Raw genomic sequence first — 27,801 nt, forward strand, 5'->3', positions numbered from 1 at the left:
AGTCCAGGATTTTAGTTCTACTCTAAGGTATAAATTCAGAGAGAAAATGAGAGCCTCTTAGTGGCATTAATTTTATAAATTATTAAACTGCACACGCATGCACACAAAACTGAGCTGACAGAAAAAGCAGATGGCCAAACAATAAACTTAAAAAAATTGGCTAAAATGTAGAGGTGATTAGCTTTATCCAAAACCATTGAAAGAAATCAAAACAAATTTAAGGTGATAAACTAAATAAAATAGAAAACTTTAAAGAGGAGGATTGTTTTGAAAAAAGTTCACAGGAGATCCACAATTAAAACACAATTCCACAATTAACTTGGGGGAATTGGTTTGGAAATGACAGCAGATTCCTAATTCCATGACATTCCCCCACACATTATAATAATTTTCTTAAGTGAAAGGAAAACATACACTTAATGTTTTCTTAGACATTTAATCTCTCCCTTTTCTAGAGCCGGTGCAAACAGAACTGCTAATTAGTCTAACATGTCACCAAGCTACTGAACTTTGAAAATATAGTAGCTCTAAAATATTGTAGATGTGCCAGTTGCTAAACAGGTGATTTTTCGGTACCGGTACCATATTCTAGTTTTAACAGATGGGCTTACTTTTAATTGTGATAATACTAGTAGTCTAGATATCATAATAATAGCTTTGAGAGGAGCAGTTCATTAGTAGCAAAAATCCCTTAGTAAAGTGGCATAGGCTTGAAACTCAGTGCTTCAAAGCACTGTGGGTACTTTAAATATAGGAAAATAATGCCAGAATCTAGTTCATAATATTGACCAATTTTCAATCAAAAGAAGTTGATTTTAGAGAAAAAATATGTGACAATAATTCATATTGTTTAGAATTTACTCCTATTTAGTAGTATTTTTCCTTAGTAAAAATTTTCCAGTTACACATGTAATATATGTTTAGATTATATTTAAGGTATATCAAATAAGTTAGGGTTTCAGTGGCAAATTTAGGTGCTTTATCTGGAGTGAGATTTTTGTAAAGTTTTTCTTTAAAAGATAGCAATTAGAGAAAGATAAATTGACCTTATGCTTCATTGTTACTTTTCAGGTGTTCTTGGTGTTTCAAATAAATTGCAAAGAAAATTTCCTGTCTGGTAATGATCCTTCTTACAACTCCACATCTTGCAAAAGTTTTTACTGAAATATTATAGGATTACCATTAAAATAATTTGATCATGTATGTGATCCTATTGGTACTGTCATATGACAACATGATGAGATAAGTTTCATAATTATAACAATTTAACAGTTGTCAAAATATAACTGATTTTCAAAAGTTTGCTATAAAGACAGCTTGTTTCTATCTGTACTCAATTGTAAATATACATGATTGCTTTCATCAGTTTCTTCTAGTAAGACAACAAAATAGAAATTTTAATGATGACAGTTAATTATAAAATTATATTTTCTTCTGAAAAATCGTTTGGAAATATCGTGGGATCTGGTATTAAGATATTATTTCTCTGGTTGGAACACATATATATTTGTATGTAGGTTTACATTCTATGTACATATTATGGTGAGCAGATGAAATGGATGAACCATAATAGTATGTAAAGAAAATTTTAAAAGCTATTTGATTAACAGCCATTTCTAATTTAAAAACATTTTGTTTCCTATAGTTAAAAAATTATCCTCTGCTGCTGCTCCTGGGGTTTCTTTTATTTTTTGGCTTTATCACTTAAAGACTATTAAAATAGGAAATGAGTTTATTTCCTATTAAAAGCCTTTAAAGAAAATGATGCTTTAAAAGAAAGCCAAGACACTAAACACCTTTGAGCATTTTTCTCCATCTCCTAAATGCTCTGTAATTTGTATGTAAAGAATGTAAGACCTGTCTGCCTATTTTGCATGGCATTGCTATTTAATTTTTTTATTTTTGTTTGCCGCAATTGTTATGGGTAAATGGTGAGTGTGAGGTAATAAGGGCATGCTATTTGTGAGAATGGCAAAAATGTATTGTTTCATACTACGAATGCATCTTCAGAATAAGTGGGTGGTCTTTCATTGCCACTTAATGTGATTTTTTAGGGAAGGCATTCACAGATACAAAGACATTCTTCAAAATGTGATCACTATAAGACCAAGAGCCTCACAAATAAGCAGAGTAAAAGACTAAGAATCTCATATAGTATTGCTAACAATGCGTAGAGGGGAAATAAAGGAAGCCCTATTTGCCCTGGAGAGATGAGGAAGCAATCCGAAATTCCTTGATTGCGGTGTGAAGACTGTTAACACTTTATACAATGTGGATGAGAAAGAAGATAAAGCTAAGGAATCCTAAACAAGGGGTGACTTTAGAGACGTGAGGAGAAGCATGATGTGATGGGAAGGTAGAACCCACACCCCATGCTAGGGAGTATTCAATCATCTCCATTAGCAATAATTAATATTCACACAACAGGAAAGAGGAAGGCTTTTCTTTCTTCTATTCTCTCATTTTTCTTTCATTTTTTCTTTCTTTTAAAAATTTGTTTGAATTAAGTGGATAGTAACGGTTTTCTTTAAAACCCTTTGGCATGAGAACTGATGAAACTTTAGGGAAAAAAATACATGCCTGTTGAAGTTTTAGACTTAAGAGAGCATATTGGAAGAGATATTTGAATAAAGAAGATGCTCATGTGTTATTTTAGAAGAGAGTTACGGGAGTAACCTCTAGTAATTGATAAGATAAAAGGGTAACTATACAAAAGGAATAATACAGATAGCTTTTGAAAAGGTAGAATAAAACCCACTAGCGACATAAAGCCAGAATGACTAACAGGAAATATTAGGTAGTGATATGGCTAACAATCTTCATAGGTACTTGTTTAATTCTAATCATAACCCTCAACGTGGATTCAGCTAAGAAATTTATACTTCAATAAACTCCCTGGATACCCATGTATTGTACATTTTATTTGGAGACATATTGGTGGACTTGTTCAATTTTGCTAAAACATTAAAGTTGATACCTAATATAGAAGACAGTGTCAGTGTATTGACTTCCACCAAGGGGAAATTATTCTTTAATTTGATTGAGATCAAGAGATAAAGGCGAAAAACTTGCAAGTAAAAAAAAAAAACAGATACTGTGGTACACTTTTGAGACAACAGAAAACTAAATAAAGAAGAGTGAAAGGAATACAATCATCTTTAGGGAAGGACATTTCAGTTGGAGGAAATTTCCTGTAATTTAAAATGTATGGAATTGCAACAAGATAAAAAGTATTACAATCAAAGAATATAAAAAATTCAAACTTTGTTCATGAGGATTTTAACAGTATCCGTCGGTATTTGGGAAATAATAAGCATAACAAAAATGTAGATTAATTTTTAATTTCCATTAAAAAGCATGTTTTCATTGCATTGAAGACTTAATATAGGACCTGGAAAAAATGAGCTTTTATCTTGATAGTTATATTTGAAGTCAATACTATCGCCCCAAAGACTTTCAAACAAACACATGTCTTCTAAAGGCTTTAGTACTGTTTTATAATGTTTGCACTTTTCTTGTTCTCCAGGCAGTTTTTAGTAGTTAGGTTTTGTTTCTTTTCAATAATTGAAGCCTAGTGAGGGAGACAGGCATGTAACTGAGTTCTATAACAGAGGTACACACAAATTGCCAGGTAAGCAGAGAGGTAGGAGTCATAATTCAACTTGTATGTCTAAAAAATGAAGTGACCAGTGTCAAAGATTAGCAAGTTATTTGACCCGATTTTATTATTAGAAAAGAATATAGTAACTTATTCACAGCAGAGGTAGAGGTCAGAAAGTTTCACAGCTCTTTTAAGTGTTCATTGTAACAACCTTTTCACACCACTATAATTAGGTGCTTTTGTGTACATTGTCTTTTGCTAGACACCACAAGGAGATATCCATTTGGTGCTTCCAAATGGAAGACCAAAAGGTCTTCCTTTTGGTGCTTGGCATTTTAAATGATGAAAATCAATGCACACTCATGGGGTTAGGTAATAGTTGAACATATTAATAGATGAAAATGTACATATTGTTAAAGTCCATTTACTTTTATCTAAGGAGGATGAAGTGGGATAGTAATTAGCAGTCAGTAGGTGTGGCATGTTTTTCTCTGTGGAACTGTTAGGCAAATAATCTAATTCATTCACTCTTTTTATAAGAATTATCCAATCAGAAAGTTCAAGATAAAACTAACTGCCTGGAGGAGAAATGAAAATTAAATGGAGACTTTCTTGATAAATGACAGCCTTGATTTTACCTGAATGCATGGTCATAGCAAAGACCTAAATAGCTACATGACTTATAATGAGATTGTATCATTCCTAATAACCCCACTTAGAATATTACATTTATTTCTGGCTACCATATGATACAGTTTGGATGTTTGTCCCCTCCAAATCTCATGTCAAAATGTGATTCTCAACATTGGAGGGGGGGCCTGGTGGGAGGTGTTTGGGCTGTGGGGGTAGATCCCTCATGAATGGTGTGGTGCCCTACTTATGGTGATGAGTTCACATGAGATTTGGTTGTTGAGAAAAGTCTGCGACCCCACCCCCCTTTTTGCTTCCCCTCTTGCCATGTGACATGCCTATTTCCCCTTTGCCTTCCACCATGATTATAAGCTTCTGGAGGCCTCACCAGAAGCAGATGATGGCACTATGTTTCTTGTACAGCCTATAGAAATGTGAGCCAAATAAACCTCTTTTTTAAATAAATTACCCAGTCTCGGGTGTTCGTTTATACCAAAGCAAAATGGACTAATGCACCATATTTTTTTTAAAGGTGCAGCATTTGAAAGAGAGAATTAGATTGACCTTAGGATATGAGCTGTGAAGACAGGATAGAATCCTGAGTTTCTGTGACTTTTAAAGAGCAAATTTAAGATTTAATTGAAAATAATATAAACATATCAATGTACATAGAGATAGACAATGTCTTTTTATTATAGTATAGATTATTGTAAAAGAGATGCATAAATTTTAGTAGAAGAAAAACTTGCTGAAACAAACATCGGAGCTTCTCAGCTTTTCAAGACCATTTTTCTGTAGCATGCAAACAGAATAATGCACTACTGATTTATTCTATGAAGGAATATGTCTACAGGATTTTTCAGAGAGTGCTTTTCTGAAACATAGAGGAGAATGCCCCTTAGCTGAATACCTCTAACAGGCAGGCAATAACTTTAAATCAGAGGAAAAAGGGTATGTCTCAGGAGTGGCAACTAAACTGCAACCATCACTGACCTCTCAGAAGACTTTCAATGTAATCTACCTATATTGTAGGCAGGTAGCCAACAATTTAGGAATCAGAAAACTACAGGGTTTTTGAGCTGTGATGGGCTGGAGAGATCAACTTATTCAACCTTGGTTTTACAGAGAAGTATACTGTGATCTCGAGAGGGGAAGTAATTTGCTCATGGTGACACGGTTAATGGTGACACAGTTAATGGCCTAGTTGGGACCAATACCCAAGTTTCCTTATGCCTTGTTCAGTGTTTTTCTGTTAACCCTGTTACATTCAGAATTGGCTGTTGTTCAAAAGTTGGAAAATAATTTTTCATGGAAACAAAGTCATAAGCTCAGAGTTCTCCTTTGTTCCATTCTGTACTTAGTTTCCATAAGTCAGGCTTTAAATCATATTAATGTTGGCTTTAGACTTTCTATTGCACACGTCCTTTCCTTTTGATTTTCATCTCCACCACCCTGAAGTAACCTCCTACTTGGTCTCCTCACCTACACACTCTCTTATAACAATCCATTCTGTGCATCTTGTCAGTTTTAATTTCCTAAAGCATTGTTATCCTCTTTCAGTCTTTGTTCTTTAAAACCTATTTCAAGACCCAAGTCAAATTTTACCTCCCCCATAGTGACTGCACTGACCACTTCAGGTAAAAGTGATACTTTCATCTTATAAATTGTTACAGTACTTAATTTAATTTCACCCATGGATTCAACATTCATTAATCAGATGTATTTGAGTATTTACTGTATACCAGGGAATCAAGTGGTGCTTATCACTCACAGATATTCAATGTTACATTTGTGGTCATAATTTCTCTCTTTTTAGATCGTAATATTCTTGATGTAAGATACTATGGTTGAAGATCTTTGTATTCTCTTTGTATCCTCCATAGCACAGAGCCTTTTGTACATAGTTGATGATCACTAAACATTTGTAGAATAAATATTGAACTAAGAATCTGCTATGATAAGGTGTGAAGATAAATATGACCTCTATGGGATCAGTATGCAAACTGTTAGATATCAATTATAAGCATGTTTGAAGAGCTTTCATCAATAGTCAATATTTTTACTTTCTTTCTTCTTCTTCTTTTTTTTTTTTTTTTTTTTTTTTTTGAGACAGGGTTTCACTCTGTCACCCAGGCTGGAGTGCAGTGGTGCGATCATAGCTCACTGCAGGTTGAAATACCTGGGCTCAAGCGATCCTCTCACCTCAGCCTCCTGAGTAGCTAGGACTACATGCATGTGCCACCATGCTCAGCTAATTACAAAAAAATTCTGTAGAGAAGGGGTTGCGCTAGTTGCCAAGGCTGGTCATGAACTCCTGGTCTCGAGGGATTACGAATGTAAGCCACTATGCTCAGCCTTTTTGATTCTTAAGTTAATTCTTTGCAGTGCGTAAAAGTCACATAGCTTATTAAGGAAAAAAGCATCAAGATAAAACAGTAATTCAGTCATATTCACATAGATAAATATTAACAAGAAGTGGTAGAATACCGAATCAGATTAAAAACTCTTCAATCTCACTTTCTATATATATAATTTTAATGTATATATTACATATGAAAATATATGAAGATTCAAACCTACTTTTGCACACAAAATAGTTTTATTCTATTAGACAATGAAGAGAAAATGCTCTGTTAACTGTAAAACTATACAACAAGTGGTATTATTATTTAAATATGAGATTTTGAACCTGTAAACAAACTTATATATATTGCTTTGAAAGATAATAATTTGTAATTTTAAATATGTGCCTCTGGTCTCTTAATTGGTAAGGAACGTGGATTTTATTTTATTTTAAAATAGATTTTAAATAGATTTCAAAATACATTTATTTATCTTATTTTAAAATATTTTATTTTAGACTATTTTAAAATATTTTATTTTAAAATCCTTGTCAGGGATTAAGTCAGGAGATGAATATAAGGGATTTAATGGACTTTCAAATCGGTAATCCTCTTCATTCCCATTTTTGACTCCCAGTAATACATTAAGAGCATGTCCAGGCCAAGATTCCTTTGCTCTGACCCTGCTTGATTGTCTTCATCTGCAGCTACACTAAACCAGATAGGATTATCAGAATGATCAATTGGCAAATGAACTCATTTTCTTAGAAACAGCTTAGCTGAGTTCTGCTTACAGAACTGCTTTTCACATCTAATTTAAGCTTAATTAGACCAATTTGCCAAATGTTAGAAAAAGTTAAGGTATAATTCAAATAAATTTTATCGCATTATTTATTTTCGTGAATAGCTTTATAATGAATCTATATTTTTACCAATCAATAATTCAGTATATTTGCTGCCATCAATAAGTTTGGACTTATAAAGTTTCTGATAAACTTTGGCTACTCAGAGAAAGTTTACTCAGATTCTAGAACACCATGGCTGTTCTTACACAAATCATGTATCATAATTAATTATGTTAATCAGCACTGCAAAGTAGAAATACATTCTCAAAATATGTTTTATAAAAATAACCTTAAAGACTGTACAGTGATGATTTTGAATAAGGGTAAAGTGTCCCTTCACAAGGTCAAAATTCATCTCAGTTGACAAATATCTACTGATGACTACTGCATGCCAGCATTGTGTGGGCTGATGGAATGAAACAGCAAATAAAAAGCCTAACCTACTATCTCATGGAGATTACAGTGTCATTGGAAAAGTAGACCTAAAACAAGTAAATAGGTAAAATAATTACACATTGTGATAAGTGCTAGGAAGGAAACATCATTTTAATGAGCAATTCAGGGTTGGAAGTTGACACCAAGTTCTCCACATAGGCAGTAAACTAGGAAGTAAGCCAGTTTACTACTGTCTCAGTGTGATATCAAACCATCAAATACAAAGTTAGCTAAAAGCTGATAAAGCAGTAATTGTGTCCAGTGTTTTAAGGGCTGCAGAGTATATCTACCATAAATGTTTTGTTTGGCTTCTGAAGCATTTCTTTAGTGTTTTCTATGAGTCATTCTGAACACACAATAGCAGGACATGATCATCGACTGGAAGACATGAAATATAAATAGTGTAATGGTGCTGAAAAATCCCTTACCGGAGGCTGGCTAGAACTCCTATGCAGATCAAAGCACACAATTCAAAGGTCACCCATGATGTCTAGCCAAACCTACAAACATGAATAGCAAGACTGAAAGATAAAAAATTTCCAACAGAAACATTGTAGACAAAGATGACATAGCATTAAGTGATCTAAAATTTATGAAGGTTTTGAGGAATTTTAACGTTTAAAGCTTTATACGACAGAAATGATTTCAGGCAAATTAGCTAATAATCAGTTTATGTATGTGACCGATATTTACTGAATTTGAATATGTGGAAGAATATCATTGAAAATACTAGTTGGTATACATCCATAGTACCACTAAAGATATTTAATGGGCATCATGCTTGATGGTACATATATTCATATATCACACATGTTGAAACACTTATTGTTGTACCGTGAGAAGAGCAAGTTATTCTATTTTTTAAAATGAACATTGCCTTGAAAAAGGTATTTGATGCTGTGAACAGTAATCCTATTTTTGATATTCTTTGTTTTTGTAGGACATATGAGAAATATCATTGAAACTGCTGAGGCTCCTCGGACAGGACCAACAAAATATTGTTTGTATAAAGGATCATCTGTCAGAGACAATTGACATAGGGTCTTGCATTCTTTGAGTTATATTGACACTCTATGTTAATACAAGAGTGTATATATATAACCAAAAACCCTATCTCCTACAAACAAACTAGTAAAAAAATTCCATAGGCCCATTTATCTTCACCACCACCCCATCCCATATTCAATTTTTTTTTGTTTTTCCTCTTGACTCTGACTTTAAATCTCACTGATTTTTAAAAGACTCAAGTGTGTGCATCAAAATTTATCAGAAGCAGCAAATACTTAATATAACCAAAGTTTTTGTTATTCCCAAATAATTATAGAAAAAAAATTCTGAGAGGAAGCAAATGGTCAGTTTTAATTGTCTGGGCCTTGGTTCAGAAAATCATGTGTTTGGAGATTTAACAGACAAAGCGTTTGTTTGGATGCCTCCTACAAACTTAAATAGGCCTGAAATATACAGGCTATTAAATTTACATCTTTAAAATAAGGATATCTTCAGGTTTTTTTTTCTGTTAATATATATGTTTGCCAAACATTTTTCAGGATTCCTAAAGTGATTAAATGCCTTTGAACCAGCTGCTGTGGAGCAATTGTTGTTATATAAGATGCATAAAGTTATCATCTAAGAGTGAGGAAAAACCTTTAAAAGTTCCAACAGTGGAAATGCAACAGTTAACATGATTTGGTCATATCTTCAAAGATAACATTTAAAAGTTTTACCAGCACATATTTATTGGCAGTTTATCTCCTACTGATGATGTCTGATGGGAGGTGGGGAGGCATTGCTTGACTTATACTTCATTTATTTATTACATTTTATTAGCAAATAGACACTGTTTATTGTATTGGGCCAGAAAAATAAATTGCATGACTAAAAGATGTTACCTGTGTGAGGGGCAACCGAAACCTAATTTAGTAGTCCCCAAAATATGGCAGTATATGTCAACAGCTGACTTCCATTTCAAAGCATAGGGAACATTTTTATTGATCTTTTCGAATTTTAAATATATAGCTTCTACTCTGAATGATATTGTATCTGTGAGCGTAATCAGAATTTGTTTCTTATTTAATCTGTGTTTATCTGATGCAACTTGCTTTAGGTGCTATTCTATATATATGGATGTCAACTTCAAAGGTCAAAGACTTGTCTTTCTTCATTAATAAAGGTACATATGACTTTTTTTTAGGTAGACAGATGATTTAGCACTCTTAGTGCACCTTCAGTCAATACCTTACACACACATGGAAGTTTTCAGAAATCCCATACTTTCTTTAGGGAAATTGATTGATATTTGGGTAAATTACACCTATAACCCTTAAAATAGCAGCCATAAAATTCATATTCTGCCTGGGACCTTGGAAATAACATAAATTCAACATAAATTCATTAAGAGGGCCAGGTATAAGGTCATAAGAAATTGTGGGAACTGTGGGGAACAGTAGAGTGCATGCTCTTTCTATGGGGTAGCCATTGCTAATCTACTTCATCTAGTTGTGCCAAACCAGTAAGAATGTGAAACCAGTATTGCCAGATCTCTCTTTTTAGTAAAAAATTCAACCTTATTTTAGATTCAGGAGTACATTATTTTAGATTTGGGGGGTATGTGTGCAAGTTTGTTACGTGGGTATATTGTGTGTTGCTGAGGTTTGAGGTGTGAATGATCCTGTCACTCAGGTAGAGAGCATAGTACCTAATAGGCAATTTTTCAGCCCTTGCTCCTCTTTCCTCTCCCCTATGTCTAGTAGTCCCCAGTGTCTATTGTTGCCATCTTTATGTCCATGTGTACCCAGTGTTTAGCTCCCACTTGTAAGTGAGAAGATGCAGTATATGGTTTTCCATCCCTGTGTTAATTCTCTTAGGATAATGGCCTCCAGCTGCTTCCATGTTGCTGCAAAGGACATGATTTTGTTCTTTTTTATGGCTGTGTAATATTCCATGGTATACATATACCACATTTTCTTTATTCATTCCCTGTTGCTAGGCACTTAGGTTGATTCCATGTCTTTGCTATTATGAGTAGTGCTGTGATGAACATACAAGTTCATGTGTGTTTTTGGTAGAAAAATTTATTTTCCTTTGGTACGTGCCCAGTAATGAGATTGCTGGGTCAAATGGTAGTTCTTTTTTAAGTTCTTTGAGAAATCCCCAAAGTGCTTTCCAGTGGCTGAACTAATTTACATTCCTACCAAGAGTGTATAAGCACATTGAAATTCAGATTTTATGTAAACTGTTTTGATTTTTAAAGCTCTGTACAGAAAGATCACTGGCTTAGAGATCAAGGGAGCCACAAATCTTGTCTCTTCTACTATCTAAATATATATGTAATGTTTATCAACCTTATTATGTCCCCATGAGGATAAAACAGATATGACAGTCTTTGGGAGGACATTAAAGAAGTGGTTCTCTAATATACAGTAGAGGAAGGAAGCAGGATTAAAAATGTAGGGGCAGTAGCTGTCATTCAGGTCAGTATATTGGGTGATCTGGCACTAACTTCCTCTGCGACTTTGGCCAAATAATTGAACATCTCAGGGGAGAATTTCCTCGTCTGTTAAATGGTGGTGGTGGTGGTAGGTGGTTAACCAAAGCAGTTCAGGCACCCCCATTATATCACATAGGAAAAGGAAGAGCTGCACTAATGAAAAGATATAAGAGAATTGCTCCCTTTATTTTTCCTTCTAGTATACATTAGCAGTTTCACTGAAGTTCTTTAGAATCCAGTTTGAAATCCATTGCAGTAGATAGTTCCAAAAGTTGACTGTATCTTTAAAATGCTCTGTTTGAAGTACTTTCCTTTGTTTGAAGCATCGGTTAAAGGAACAATCTCTTTAGTTTACTTCACATCAGAGGCTGAACATAATATGTGATATTAGATAGTGATTTTTAAATTTATCCTGAAAAGGACCTAAATACTTAAATTAAATGAGCCTGACATTTTAACTGGACTCCTTATTATGTGGTATTTTATTGCCTCCTGTCATGTGTCTCGCATGCTGTTTCTCTATATTATTAAATGAGATTTTGTGGGCTAAATTTAGGTTTCAAAAGTGAGAATATCATATCTCTGATTTTTATACTAAACTGACTGCAATCAAAGATGAGCACACTGGGTAGCAATCACTGTCGTTAACTTTGTTGAGCTTCACATTCACATGCCCAAAGTTGGAAGAATCAAAGTATGAAAATTTATTTATCAGTGGTACAGGGTAAAAATGACCTTGACTAATTCTAAATAAGACCAGCTCTCAATTATTAACTTCTTGGGTCTCAGCCAGAGTAGAATCACCTTCTAGTCATAACTTGTGCATACGGGAAGGCTCTCTCTACAGTAAGGTTAATCAATGTCCTAATGTGGTACAATCATGATGATGATTGGAACTAGTGAGTTGTGTAGAGAACCCTCACTGCTTACCACCATATGTTGTAAAATCTCAGTTGCTAATAGTTCTGTTGGTGGTAGTTGTATATTGTATATTGTATCTGCCACAACTTTCTTGACTGTGTGTAACCCTTGTTTTGTTAGTGGCTTTATAAGAATGTGAACATATGTTATGTCAGCCACAAACACACATTTTAGTAAATTTCAGGCCTTTTCATCATGACTTTTGTTTCACAGCCAGAATCAGAAGTGGAGAGGGGCAGCAAAAAGAAAACTTTAGTAGACAAAGAGGAAATAGAAGGAATACAAAACATTTTGGGCCAACTCCAGGGAACCCAGCTGATTTTTTTTCACATTATAACCTATTCTGTACTGAGCTGATAATATTAGTATCATCATCTGCTTGTTCAATAAAGTTTTCCAAAATGTTGATTATTTGGCAAAGTATAAAGAAAACTAAAATGAATTAATTGATATCACTAAAAGAACAAATTCAGAAGTATAGAAGTCACATTTTACTTAGAATGTCAAAAACGAAATATACCTATTTAACTTGTAGGCCTTAAAGCCCTGGAGTTATAGCTAGTTTGTTAAGCACTATTGTAAAGTACATTCCTTACATTGGACAAGATCAATGAGAAATTTTCAAATATCAAGGTAAACTCCTAATTTTCTGAGTAAGTTTTAAATTGTTAATAAAAGGACAGTTAACTCATGGGTGTTTATATGTTCATTGAATAATTCTAACACGAATGTTTCTGTAGTCAATGATTTCAGAGTCTAAGTTTTAACCTGTGAAACTCATGCCATAGGAGATGTAAATGATTTTGATTTTGGTGAGGATTAGTATAATTATATATATATATTTATATAGTATAATTATATATATTATACATATATATAAATATATATATATATATAGTATAATTATATATATTATACATATATATAAATATATATATATATATATATAGTGATAGCCAAAAAGTTTGTTGAGCTTAGAAAGTTTTATTGTTAAAAAAGAGACGGACTTTTGGTAAAATTGAAAAAATGCCCTCAAATCCAGTCATATATAGCCCATTAAAATAAGGAAGGATGCATTATCACTGACTTGGTGTGTATGATTATATTTTATTTAAGAAAAGTGTCACCTCGGAAGAGGTTGGGTGAGTGAGATGTAAAGCAAAATCAAATAGTTATGGCAGTGGAGTGACAGAACATAAGAGTAGGTGAAAAAAGGCTCACCTTCACTCTTACCTCCTCTCCCCAGCAACCCCAGATATATTTTCATTTTTTTTTTAGAATGCTCTCTACAGACTTTGAGCAGAGAAACAGTTGCTTTTCAAAAGCAAACAAAACAAAGCCAAACAGATGATATTTTTGTTTTTGTTCAACAAAAAGATGATGAACTAACCACATATACTTGTAGTGGGCATTATAGGAAGATTCCCGTTTCTGTATTACTAAGAAGTACATTAAGGGTTAAAAGAACCACATTATAGTCCTCACAGTTTTTTTTGCATGTCATTTTAGATTTCACTGTTCTTTATTAAAGGATTGGAGAACACTGGGAGTTACTGCACTGCTGGAAAGAATAATTATTTTGTTAACAAGGCTAATTATGTGTTTTTTAAAATGGATCTCTTTTGTATGTGTTTAATTTCTTTTGTGTGGATGTGTGTATGACTGTGTGTGTGTGTGTATGTGTGTGTGTGTGTGTGTGTGTGTGAATGTGCATGTGTAACCCTTGTGAGGAAGATGTAAGATAATTCAGTATGCTCCAGAAAAATGTATATAGTGATCTGTCGGAGATCAATGGCTCCATGTTTAGGAAATAAGCACAACATTGATATTGGCTTACTTTCATCATCCTGTTGGCCAAATAAAAGATGAGAAAAAATTAGAAAGGGATTTTTCCCTCCAAAATGTTGGAATACCTAATGGGATGGGAAGGAAGGCTCTTGAGAGAGAGGGAAAAGACATAATATTGCTGAATTTTTTTGGAATTGTTACGACCCAAGGCCACTTTCTTCAACAGAAATCTATAACCTTATTTCCTTGTCTTCATATATGGAAAAGCCCTAAACCACATGACATTTCACGTTATTCTTTAGTCAATGGGGATTATACTAGAAATGTGCTAACATTATTCATATATTTAAAACACTAATAGCAATTCAGGCTTCCTTACCTTCTATGTGCTCTTCCCTGCTGGTGTTTCATTGTGTGTAACCTATCTAAAATTTCTGCAGAATTTAGGAAGATGTTTTGTGAAATATAATAAAGCCTTGCTTAATTGGAAGCTAACTAACCAGAACTCTCAATTAACCAGTTTTATTTATTTATTTTCTGCTACACTCTCCTTTTAGAAGGAAGAGGCAAATGACAAGAAAACAAGCTGTTAACAGGTATTTATGTATTTATTTTTTAAAAATCAAATTCCTGAGAATGTCCTGGAGCCTGTACAGATTCAGCCACACTTTCATAATCTTGTTCCCTGTACTATACTCACTAAGGTAGGAAAGTAGAGCCATTTGAAATTTTCAGCAGCAAATGCTGAATCTTGCTTAATCCTCAGTTCATTAGAAAAAATGAAATCCAAAGAGTGAATTACAATCTGTCCATCCAGTTGGAGGTTATAAAGCAGAAGTTAGAGAAAGGCTGCAAGGTTGGTTGGGGTTGAGTGAACAACACTGACATAAAAACTTTGACAGCTATGTAAAATAATGGGGAAGTTATTCAGATGTCCACCCGCCCCTTTGTTCTGGAAGGCTTAGGAAGGTACATTCACTTTTGCAGGGCAGCACAGGCTATTAAGTGTGCTACAACGATAATGGAAAAGAATCTGGCTTTCTAATCTTCTGAGTCATTCTAAGCATTAGGCACAGATATGTGTTGTAGGCATGTTAGAAGTTCTAAAACATTTAAATTGTTTTCTTCTAATATTTTAAACAAATATTTGGAAGTCTAAGAAGATTTATACTTGAAACCTCTTAAAATATCTATGAAAATCTTAGTAAAAGGGCAATCAGAGATAACATATTGTTCCAGGCCTCAGACATTTTAGGTTGTAGTGGTGAAAAGAACACACAGTGACTCAGAGACAAGGGCAAAGGAGGGGAACCCATGATCCTAAAATATATTTTGATAGTTCCTGTCAGTAGTGCCCCTCTTCTCTTCCACACTTCTTTCTCAGGTTACATTAACTTTTGGTGATATTTTTTTTCCCCTTTCTTTAGGGCTGCCCTTGATGCAGGCTTTATCCATATTTTTCTATAAGAAAAATGTCATGGAGCTGTAGGAGAGATGAGGACTATACCATGGATTTATCGTGGGTTTTCAACATACAAAATAAAACATCACTATGGTGGTGTTTCTAGTATCTGTGACATTTTCTTTATTAAAAGTTAGTTTTACATGTCATGCACACTAAATAATACCCAAGTGACCTGAAGCAGTGGATGTGCCTCCTTAAGTGCCAAACTTTCTATTAGACAATGATATCAATGCTGGGGAGACTAAAACCCACTAGATTTTATTAATGACTGAGTTTAACTGTAAAATAGTAAATGGATTATGTTTTGAGTCTAGGCTTGGATATTGAAAGTGTTTCCGATTTTATATGAATGCAATTGAATTCAGGCATTGAAATTGGCTTTCACTTTATTTTTGATTTTCTAGTAAAATGACAAGCAAATTAAGTCAAGTTCTTTCTTCATTAAATATAGCAGTAATTTATAACTATATAGATTTATTTCTGGATTATCAAAACATACTTTTCATATGTACATATATATATATAATATTTTTACATTTATTGCAATCAGAGAAAAACCATGAAGTGTTTTTGAAAGTATATGTATCAAGTCACTCACAGAAACTATAGAGAAACCAGGAGAGTCGCAAACTCCAATGCCTACTGAGGCAAGGATGGTAACGTAAATGAAAGACTATAAGCAATACAGAGTGGTGGGGACTATGGTGAACCAGGGAGTATATATTCTTTTCCAAAGTGGTGGCTGTTACTCAGTTTGGCTGATTATTACCATGTGGGAATGCAAGCTCAGTATTGTTAAGATCTGACTTTTTAAAAGAAGCTGGGAATTACGATTTTTACATGAAATTCTCCAATTCTTAAATGTTGGTAACTAACTCAATAAAAAGCAAAACAAAACAAAAAAAGCAACACTGCACAGGCAAAACAAAATCCATCTGGGGTCAGGATATAGCCCATGGGCTGTCAGTTTGCGACCTCTGCTCTAAATTGTGAGTCCTCAAGATATTGCAATTACAAAAAGAATCACAGTTTGTTATAAATGCACCTGAAGCTTTTGATCATGGAAAATTCATATAAGGTGAATAAATAACCAGTGGGAGTGCTTACAAATAATTATTCTGGTACTCAAAATGGTGGTTATGCGCTTTGTGGGTTTTATTTTTTACTACTTCAAAATAGGCAATATAGTTTTTCCTTCAAGTGATTTGAAAATTAAAATTAAATTAGTATTTTTTTGCTTTCATGTTATCAGTGAAATGCAGTATGAAACAGATTATTACTGCCATGTCCACAAAAGAATACTTAAGTATAGTTCTCATCACATAACATAATTAAGGTTTCTATTTAAAGTCCAATTTATTTTGTTTTAATAAGAAGAAAGCCATGTGTATAACATGTGTTGTTTTATTTTAAATTGGCTTGCCTTTAAACAAATTCCCAATTCCATCTAGCGAAATTCCTTTATTTTTACAAATGGTTAAAATAAGAAATAAAAGAAATGTAAGCAGTTAACACAACAAAACTTCATTTGAACTTTTGATAGGCATTGGCAAAGATAAAACAAAGTTGGTCATCTGAGATTTTATTAAAAGGTAACTGTTTGACTGATCTGAGACTTTGCTTGTTTGTCTGTCCTGCCATGGACCTTAGCACATAATCCCACTGTGCTACAATGCTTTTGACATCTGTATGCCCCTTTCATCACTGGCAATCCAAAAGCATATTTGTCTAAAAAGGAAACAATTAAATTCCAATCTCTCTAGAAAAAAAAAAAAGAAAGAAAGAAAAAGAGAAAGAAAACACCCCACTGTTAAACCTGCTTTAATGGTCACAATGATTTGTACCATAAATCCTTAGTGAGGATGGTAAATTAACATTTTCACTTCTGATGAGAAAGTCGAGAACTTTAAAAAGAAAAGTAAAAAAAGAAAGAGAGAGAATTGAAGGCATTATCTCAAATCCTAAATAAACTAGAAAAAAATCTCATTCCTTGACAAATCATTCTAGTTGCAGATTTAACACAAACACACGTGAAAGATGAGAAATTGTTGGGTAACTGGTCAACACATATGACAATGTGCAAAATAGCTGATGTTTACTTAAATAAAATTTGGGTAGACAGTGCTGCCCTTTCCAGATCATCAGCTAGTTTTGACCACAAGTAATCTGTTACATGATTGGGGTGCAATATGTTTAAATATACTAATGAATGAAACTTATTTACTAAAACTCTAATAATTAAGGATCTTTAGTTAAGTGGTTAATCCTCAAAGGTAGAGAATTTAAGAAATGAGTGATTATTTGATGCATTTGACCAGCATAGACATATAAATAAGATAATTCAGGATAAAATATTGATGAACAATTAATCCTCTTTTTTTGCCAAGACATAATAATATTTAACATTTATCAAACGTGAGTTCAGGTGATTTTTCACATATTCGTTCTTTTAATCATCATAACAACTCTATAAGATAGGTGCTGCAATTATAATCGTTGTCTTACAGTTGGTGATACTGAGTCACAGAGATGGTTAAATGATTTACCCAAGGTCATACAGCCTATAAATACCAGGGACAGCATTTGAATCAAAGCAGTCTAGTTTCAAAGCTCATATGCTTTGGACCAATATATTTTATAACCGGCCAAATGGAATCAGACTAATTAGAAAAACACCTCATTTACTATTATATATTAAATGACTTATTGAAAAATGACATTTCTATTCAGAAATCAAGCTTGGTAGCATCATTTTGATAGTGTAATAAATTAGCAAGATTAATTATAAAATAGTTCAGATAAAGCAGGAAGAAAAAAATGAGGAAAGAGCAGGAAATACTGAGAAAAACTTGTGGATCAATATTCAGGTGTACATTTTGCTACACTTAATCCACAGTTTAATTTTAAAAATTGTATCTGAAAAAAATTTGTATCTGTGAAACATTAATATTATGACTAACAATAATCTCCTTTTTACTCCACAAATGAAAGATGACCACTAATCCTAAAATCAGTGTGTATCATTGCTGTGTCTTTTTAAAATTATGTGTGTATTTATACACAAACAACATGCAATGTTGATTTTTGTGTTTTTTTAATTTTTTGTTTTAAGATGTATCAAACTGTTGTGATATCATACTATTCTTTTTAAGTATTTTTACATTATGTTTTTGAGATTTATCCGTATTGATATATGTAAATCTAGTTCACTTATTTTTTAATTGTCCGTTATACTACCTTGTATAACACAATTTGATAATTCTTTCCTATATCCATAGGTTGATAATTAGGTTGTTTCCAATTTTTTGTTGGAAACCATGCTGCAATGGTCATGTCTTGCACCCATATGGGAGTATTTCTCTAGGATATCAGCCTAGAAGTGCAATTTCTAGGTTGTGGTCTATGTGTGTCTTCAACTTTAATGGTTACTGCCAAATTGTTCTCCAAAGCTGTTCTGATTTACTCTCCTACCAGCAATATACAAGAGGTCCCATTTCCTCACATTATTGCCAGCGTAGTAGATATTTTTAATGAACGATCTGTTTGAAGAAAAAATAATTCTTTTTATTCTCTTACGATTATACACATACATATGAAATATTGATTCTGATCACTTAGCACAGATAAAAATATTTACAGATACTATTTTTGTCATTATTCTTCATCTTAAAACATATGTAATTAAGATAAGGATTAAAGATACTATTTTAAATTTGTAAAGTATCGTCTAAGTTACAAGCACTTTCCCATACACTTTCATTTGATGAGACAGTATGGTATAACAGCAAGAGCTCTGGGGAAAAAAAGAGTCATAAGTCCATGGACTTAACTCTGCACATAAATCTGTGGCTTTGGACCTCAGTTGCTGCATCTTTTAAGTTACAGTATTAGACTAAACAATCTCTTAGATAAATAGTATATGCTTTGATCTATGATATGTATCTTTCCTTTTCCTTGAAGCTATAATTCACTTATTGTGCATAAAACATAAGGAGAAAATTGAATTTGGTCAATTTGTGAAAATTGTTGTAACACTCTCTCTGGCTCAGTTAATAAGATCATAACTTTACCATCATTATACTTACATTTCTTCTAATTCAAGGACAGTTAGGGGTGGATGGTGGAAGAGAAGATGTGACACATGATTTTGAATTCATGTTCAGTTTTTCCCATTTCAAAGCATCACATTCTAAATGCTGAAATAAAAAAACAAAGAAAGCTCAACAACTATTTGTTATGACTTTGTGTTTGCTTTCAAGCTCTTTTTATGCACATTTCTGATTCAGAAGAAAATATTCAAGATTTTCAGCTCATTTAATGTTTGATTCCAGCAGTACTTTTATGGTGCTACACGTAACTACTTAAAGTAGAGAGAGGACTCAGGTTGACGACTCTGTATATTCTTTCTTTCTTTTCTTTTCTTTTTTTTCTAAGGACACGAGCCCATGAAATAGCCTCAGGAGGTCCTGAGACACGTGCCCCCTTTATTTCTTTTTGAATAAGGGGGTAAGTAATTAGATTTTGTGTTTGGAGAGAGACTTTTTATTTGAAAGATCTGGATCTTTATCCTGAGGTTTAACACAGAACTTTCAGCTTTTCTTAGATTCTATGTGTATGGGAAAGACCACTGAGTTAGAAACCAAACTGTCTAATATTACAGGAGATTAAAGTAGAAAAGGGAATCAGTAGAAACTGATTTTATTTAAACTCTCAGAGTTGCAAATATGCTACATTCATACACACACACACACACACACACACGTCCTCTTGCCAGCACAGAATATCTGTTATTTTCAATGACTTTTAAAAAGAAAACTTAACCTGTGAGGACATTGAACACTGGTTACGAGTGAAGCTTCTACTTATGGAAGGTGGCAGTTCTGGCAAACAAAATATAAATCAGTTAATCTCTTGTGATGAAGACATTCTTAGAGACCTTTCTTTCTATAAGTAGTCCTGGGAAAATGTTTTGACTATAGCATTCCTAGAAAGTGAATTGACCTCCTACAGAGTTTCAACACCAGGTATTACAAGAAAATTGTGGTTCACACACTTTGTTCAAATTATCTTCAGATTAATACAATTTGCATACATATACCTAATTGTCCAAATGTAACAATAAGCCTAGAGAATCCCACGTAAGTTGCTTTGGGCCTGTTTGTTAACGGACTGTGGGGCCCATATTTAAGATCTTTCATTGCTATTTTTGCTAATTGCCATCCTGTTTTTAGTTTAAGCATACTCTGGAAACCACTATTTTATTGCACTGCTTCCACTAGTTCAGAGAATCAAAATCTCTGCCAAGATAATCTACGGTATTTCTGCCCAGATGCCACCTATCCTATGTGGAGATTCAACTGGGTTAGCTAATTTTTTTCATAAACACGAAATAAATCACTTAAAACACAAGCTATCTCAAAATCTTTAATACAGTTTCAAAGATGTAGGTCAGAACATTTTCAAGACAACACTTCTTGGACATATTTCACCAAGTAACTGACAAGACTATTGGGAAATTAGTACTCTCATTAAAAAATATATTGCAGTTGCTCAGTATTTATTAAAAAACAAGAAAGGAGGAAATATGAACATTGTAATATGGCCTTTATCACCTGCATTATTCAGAAATGCTATATGTATTTGAGGCGTTGATACATCTCTATTCGCAAAACCAATTGCAGTCGTTCCTTGAACTACTCCTTATTGAGTATCCCCACTTTTGTTAGTCTGAACGAAGCCTTGGCAAACAAAACTTGTTATCTTTTATCAAAAAAAGTCAAAACCATGGACACGTTTGTCTTGACCACTGACTTCAAGAATACCCATGTGCTTTGCCAAGGACGGCATCTAGATAATAATACTATAATATTACTATAAAATATTTTCTTTTATTATTGAAAACCCAGTTTGAACCTTGAGCAAGTCATTTACATGCTGTTTCTTTGGGATTACCTACATTCTTGTCCACTCTGACCTTGTAATATTTCTCACAGTTGGAAATGTAATGCAGAGTGACTAAGATAATGTTGTTTACACAGACTCTAAGTGGAGTGACATTATAGTCAAGCAAGTGTCACATCACCCAATGTGAAGGAAGACTTAATTACCATAATCCTGTGAATACTAAAATTTCTTAGCCACGTGTAGCATAATAATGTAATGTTTTGCATGTACATTTAATAATGCAAAGGTGTCTCAGGCTGTGTGTTTCTTTAAAAATGAAAGCAAAGTGGGATTACAGAAAGAAAATAGACTTTTGAAATTGGAGGATACTTATCTGAATGTTCAGGTGAAGTCTGTCATTTCTTTTAAACTCCAAAGAGTTGCCTAGTGATGTGAAAATGAAGGGACTGCTGAAATATCCATAAATCTATACACCAAAGAGTAGGGTGACAGACCATGAATTTCTCTGGAGGGCACAGGGTAGATGTAACTAAATGACTGAGACAGGATAAAGAGGAAAGGCTCATAACCACCTATTATTGTGCAATGGGGAACATATCATTAATTTACAAAAGAGTGGTGACATTTTCTAAAATTGTATAGCCCTATTCTTAAAAGTTTGTCAGTGTAACTAATTAGTTTCTAAAATGGAGTTGATTCTAAGACCCAGTATGAATGCATTTGAAAAGGCAAGGCATTGTCCCTAAATTGGTAGGGTTTGTAATACATCTTGATGAATGCTACAAAAATAATGTTAAGAAATAGGACTATTATGGTTTGTAGTCCTTGAAGGAATTATGTTCCATGGCAACATGCCCTAAAGACATGTCCTGCTTTCTGTTTTTGATAACACTGAGTTTTCAATACAAAGAATTCAATTGCTCAATGGGTTCTTCTCCCAGTGTATGAGGACTCTAAAGATCTTTTGTTATTTTAGGCTATCATTGGAATTTTTGTTTTTAAACTAATGTTAATGTTCAAAAGAGGGCAAGTATAAAATGAATCAGCAATAAAATGTGAAGTTGTTTTAAAATAAATCCATTAGAAAGGTGAGATGTAAAAAATGTGTAGCTCAATCAATAGATTTATGTAAGTGATATTCATAATTTATGATTCAAAATACTGTATCATCTGAGACAGTGTTCCAGATGTTTTTAAAAATGTGCAAAAGCTATTAAAACACATAAAACATCGAAGCCTGTTAATAACAGCAGCCATGCTTTACAATTAGGAGAGTTTAAAAGGATTGTGAACTGATTTATCATTATAAAATACTCTTCCAATAGAGAATACTTTTTCTGAAATATATAAACAACATTTTCTTTGGTTTTCATTTGAACATTTTCATTTCAATTTGGACATTTTCCTTTTAGCTGGCTAGTCCTAGCCAAACAATATGTTAGTGTAACATAGTTTGTCAACAGATCTGTATTGTTTTGTTGCTTTAAAATGAAACTAGTCTAAATTACAAAAATGGTGACGTTATATGCTTTATGCTGCAAGTTTTACAAATACCCACTAAATCACATATTAATGTTTCTGACATATTAGTTATAAAGAAGGTAGTAGTTTTTATTTTTTATCATCAAATATACTTGGCATTATAGCACCCACTGTATTCAGAACATTAAGTGAAGGGATTTGGAACATCTGATTGACACATCCCATTTAAAAATGGTGTATACATAGAGGCAGCCCTCCGTATCCATGGTTCTGCATCCTTGGATTGAAAATATTTGAAAAAAAAAAACAATAAAAATAGCAAGACAGCAATAAAAACAAATACAAATAAAGATTCAGTATACAACAATTTACATAGCATCTACATTGTATTAGGTATTATAAGTAATTTAGAGATGATTTAGAGCATATAGAAGGATGGGCACAGGTTAAATGCAAATACTATGTCATTTTACATAAGGGACTTGAACATCCATAGATTTTTGTATCTTTGGGGGTCCTGGAACCAATCCCCCTGGGATATCGAGTGATGACTATATTTTACTTTTTAGTAGCATTAAAATCACATTGTGCTTTCCATAGTTTATGACTATCTTCAAAAATCACTCTGAATTTTGGAACTAAATTAGATACAATTAATGTAGGGTAAAACACTTTTTAATAACTTTGGGTTCAGCACAGAATTGGTTAAAGGCAGTGTGTGTGTTTTTAAATACGCTTTTATTTTTAGGACAGTTTTAAAAATAAAATACAGAAAGAAAGCAAATACTGCACTGAGAGATCCCATTCACCCTGTAGCCAGTTTCCTCTGTTGTTAACATCTTACAATTACAGAATCAATTTGTCCCAACTAATGAACCAGTATTGATACACTGTTAACTAAGTTTATACTTTACTCATATTTCTTCAGTTTTCTCTAATGTTTCTTTTCTGTTCCAAAATGTAGGACATCACACTTTATTTAATCCGCGGGTCTCTTAAAGCTCCTCTCAGCTGTAACAGTTTCTCTCCTTGTTTTCAATGACCTTGATAGTTTTGAGGAGTAGTGGTCAGGTATTTGTAGGATGTCCCTCAACTGGGGTTCACCTGATGCTTTTTTCATGATTAAATTGGGGTTATGTGTTTTTGGGGGAAAGACCCCAGAGGTAAAATGCCATTTTCATCATATCATGTCAAGGGTATATACTATTGTTTTTTTATTACTGTTGAGATTGACCTTAATCACGGGGCTCAGGAAGTATCTGTCAGGTTTTTCTATTGTAAAGTTTACTCTTTCTTTTGTTTTCTTTCTTTCTATATTATACTCTTTAGCAGTCTTTGGAAAGCAGTCACTGTGCAAAATTATTTGGAATTCTTCTAAATGGGAGATTTGCCTTTTCTGTCCCATTTATGTATTTATTCAATTACTTATTTATATCAGCATAGACTTCTAGGTGTTTATTTTATACTTTGGGTTATAATCCAGTACTACAATATTTATTTTATTGCTCAAATTGTTTCAGCTTTGGCCATTGGGAGCTCTTTCAGTAGGCTCCTGTGTACCTTTGACATGCCCCCAACATTGTGGATTTTTTCATACACTTCCTTACTTTCTTGCACTAGATGTTCCGACTCATCTTGTATATTTCCTGCTCCAGTCCTGGAGTCAGAAACCATTTCTTCAAGTAGTGGTTAGGAGAATTTTTGATCTGCTCAATCCTAAGAAAGTGCTAAAGGTGGCCAAAAAAGAGGGTCAGAGAGTCTCTGTTGGTTTCATTTTCTTGTTTGTCTCCTAAATTTTCCATCATCCTGGTAATGCACAGAAGTCTTATTCTCTCACCATATGAATTTGCCCATTTCTCTCATAACATCCAGCAGCAAGAAAAGAATGAAAAGCCTCATAGTCTTCTACAGTCACACACCTTAATTTTCATGCATAGGTTTAGAAATGTGCTATGTAACTCCAAGATATATGTCCTACCTGAAACCTATCCCCTTATCCCGCATCCCAATACACTACTTAATCTTCAGTTTGTGAGTCACTCTGGGCTCATTTTATTTTTCTCAGAGAGGGTTTTGGGGTCAAATAAATTTGGGAAATACGGGATTAACTAAAGGTAAACAAACTTGCTTACTGAAGGTCTTCTTGGAGCCTATAATTTGTTAATTTGCTTTGTGATTCTATAAGAAAATATATTATATAGAAGGTTTTCCAGTCTTTTTTGATTAAAGTAGCTTTTTGTTCTGGAAACTAGTATTCCATAAAATGCACTTTAGGAAATGCCGTACGAGTGGTAAGAGGCTGGAATTTGTCTTTGGAAATCTTGTGTTCAGTCCCTCACTGGACCATCTACTAGCTCTATGATCACAAGCAAATCACTTAACATCTAGAAGTCTCTATTTTTTTAATCCATAAAATGAACCTAGGAATTTCGCTTCCAGGGTTGTTATGAAAAGCAAAAATGAGTAAAACCAAAACTTATAAGAATTCTTTGAAAATGAATAATTCAATGCAAATTTCCTAAGCACTGTAAAGGTCGGGACCATGCCTTTGTTTTGCTAACCATTGTCTCTTTGGTATCTAGCATATTTTCCTGGCATTTAGGTTTCAATATTCAATAAATATTTACTGAGCAATTGAATTATATTACTAACACATTATTTTCTATTTCTCACCAAGTATTGTATAGCAGTTTATGACATTTTATAAATTACTTTTTGATATTAGAAGTCCATGTAACAAAATGCAGGCAGAAACATACAGTTGAAATGGCTATATATATGCAAAAAAAGCCCCCAAACTTTTGATTCTAGCCTTTGTTTTGCTGAGCATGTGCTCCCAGCCAATGGCTGGCTGCATTCTGATTAGTTTTCATTGCTTCAAGCTGACCAGATTTTCCTTTGAAATAAGGGCACTGAAGCTTTCACCTTAATTCTGTGGTGATGTAAAATTCCTGCTGCAGAGTCACTGAGCTGGTGCTAGAAGAAGAGGAGCACCTGTGAGCACAGGCTGTCAGGAGGCCCTTGGAGCCCTAGAGTGTTGAGGCTACAGCTGCTGGGTTGAGAAGCAGTTGGAAGCGCTTTGTCACTCCTTCTTGTGCAACCACAGGAGATCCACTAAAGGATTTTTACTTTCTTTGGATGTATAATTTGTGTTATCAGGAGTTATGGAAAGGATCTCTTATAAAATTGAAGACAGAGTGAAGCTTTGATGGGGGTGGCAAGTTAGGCCCTGTTAAGCAATATATTTTGGTGAGAATAGTTTGGAGATAGTAATAGGGCCCTCATGTCTCCCATTTTGCCCAGTTCCCCACAAACCAATGTATTCTGTACGTATTCCCAGAGGTAAACTTTTCAGTTTCTAGCTTCTCTTTACAGAGAATCAACTGGAGCATGTTTATTGTATTTGAATGTGAGAAGTTGTCAGCCTCCCTGGAAATGCTACGTTAATATTTGAAGTCCAGGAAGAACCATGTAGCTTTGGAAACTGCAAAAATATTTCAATCAAATTCTAGGCTTTGGGATTAGTGAGACAATGGTCAAGATCAGTTTAGGGGGTCTTTCCTTTCTTAATATTTAAATCATAATTATATATACTAGCATACCTTTGTCCATTATGTAATTCATGAATGCTAGAAAACAGAAATGTTTTAGTTAAAAAAAACTCTGTATGGGATAATGGTGGCCTAACATTTTCCACAGGTGTTGGTCGGAGTCAGAAATTCTCTAATGATAGTTAATTTTATGGCATTGCTGTTATTCACACTCTGAAATAGCAATTTTCTCTCCATCTGTATCTCTCTTGCTCAAAAAATACGGATTTTAATTCTTATATAAAATATGTGTTTTGGTGAGAAAGGGAGGGCTTAATATTAGACTATACAGTACTATGACTTTACTGCCTTATGGATTTATTATTATTCCCTGACCCCACACCTGAAACTACTGCTTTCTTTCAAAAGCTAGACTACTCATTCGTAGTATCAACTGGTACTTTCATTTAAATTATTCACTACAGTTTTCCACCAAATATCTTAGTTCTTTATTTGATTGAAATGAATAGATGGACACTCTTGCAAGTATGTTCTTGACAATTTTGCAACTTTATTAGGTAAAATATAACCATCTTCTTTTAAATGATCAGTTATGGGAAGGAGTTGTAAGAGAATATTTCAACCTTAATCCATAAATTACATTTAGGAATCTTTCCTTGCACTTTACAAATTTATTGAGTTTACTGAACTTGTAGCAGCACAGCTAAATTCCAGCAACTGCAAAAATAATTAGTGACATTAAGTTGAAAATGTTGTAAACAAGTGAAGTTATTATTCATTCTGTACCACACTACAAATGTGGGAGGACAAGTTAAATGATAAATTAGGCATGAACTGCTTTAATCTGTAAACTGAACATGTTAGCAAATGGCTTGCGTTTGTAATTAGTATTTATGGCCACAGGAGAGTGCCTCTTTAAAAACAGTGACAGAAAATTGATCAGTTTAGGTCGTCATAGCAACCAAAAAGTCCCATTGCTTCTGTTAGGTTTAGGTTATTATGCTATATACTCATGCTTAGAAATATATTTATGAACTGTAAAGATAAACGATAAACTACTCAATAATGTAAAAGAGGTTGGGATGCCGAAATGCCAAACTGACAAAGTCCAAATGAATACCGAATTACTCGATAACGAGCTTAAGTGTTCTGCAGTTGTCATGACATTTCTTTTACAAAGCAAATGATGCTGGAAAAAAAAATCTTAAAACTAGACTAAAATGCAAATCCTTTTATGACAGTATGTGGTTGTCACGTTCATAATAACAGACAATAATTGATGATTTATAAGGTGACACCATGGCAACAGAGTCTTTCATCATTGGCACCCCTTGGTTACTTTTATATTAG

General features: G+C 33.5%; 1 protein-coding gene across 2 annotated transcripts in view; it reads left to right on the forward strand.

Annotated features, from left to right (window-relative positions):
• DACH2 (dachshund family transcription factor 2) overlaps positions 1-27,801 on the forward strand; it is a 673,465-nt gene that overhangs the window by 201,494 nt on the left and 444,170 nt on the right. For both annotated transcript variants that reach the window (XM_034950560.3, XM_055106836.1), the window contains exon 2: positions 14,607-14,645. In XM_034950560.3, coding sequence (XP_034806451.1) covers positions 14,607-14,645 — 39 coding nt within the window. The remainder of the gene's footprint in view (positions 1-14,606; positions 14,646-27,801) is intronic.

Source organism: Pan paniscus, chromosome X (assembly GCF_029289425.2).
Source record: "Pan paniscus chromosome X, NHGRI_mPanPan1-v2.0_pri, whole genome shotgun sequence".
Classification (NCBI taxonomy): domain Eukaryota; kingdom Metazoa; phylum Chordata; class Mammalia; order Primates; family Hominidae; genus Pan; species Pan paniscus.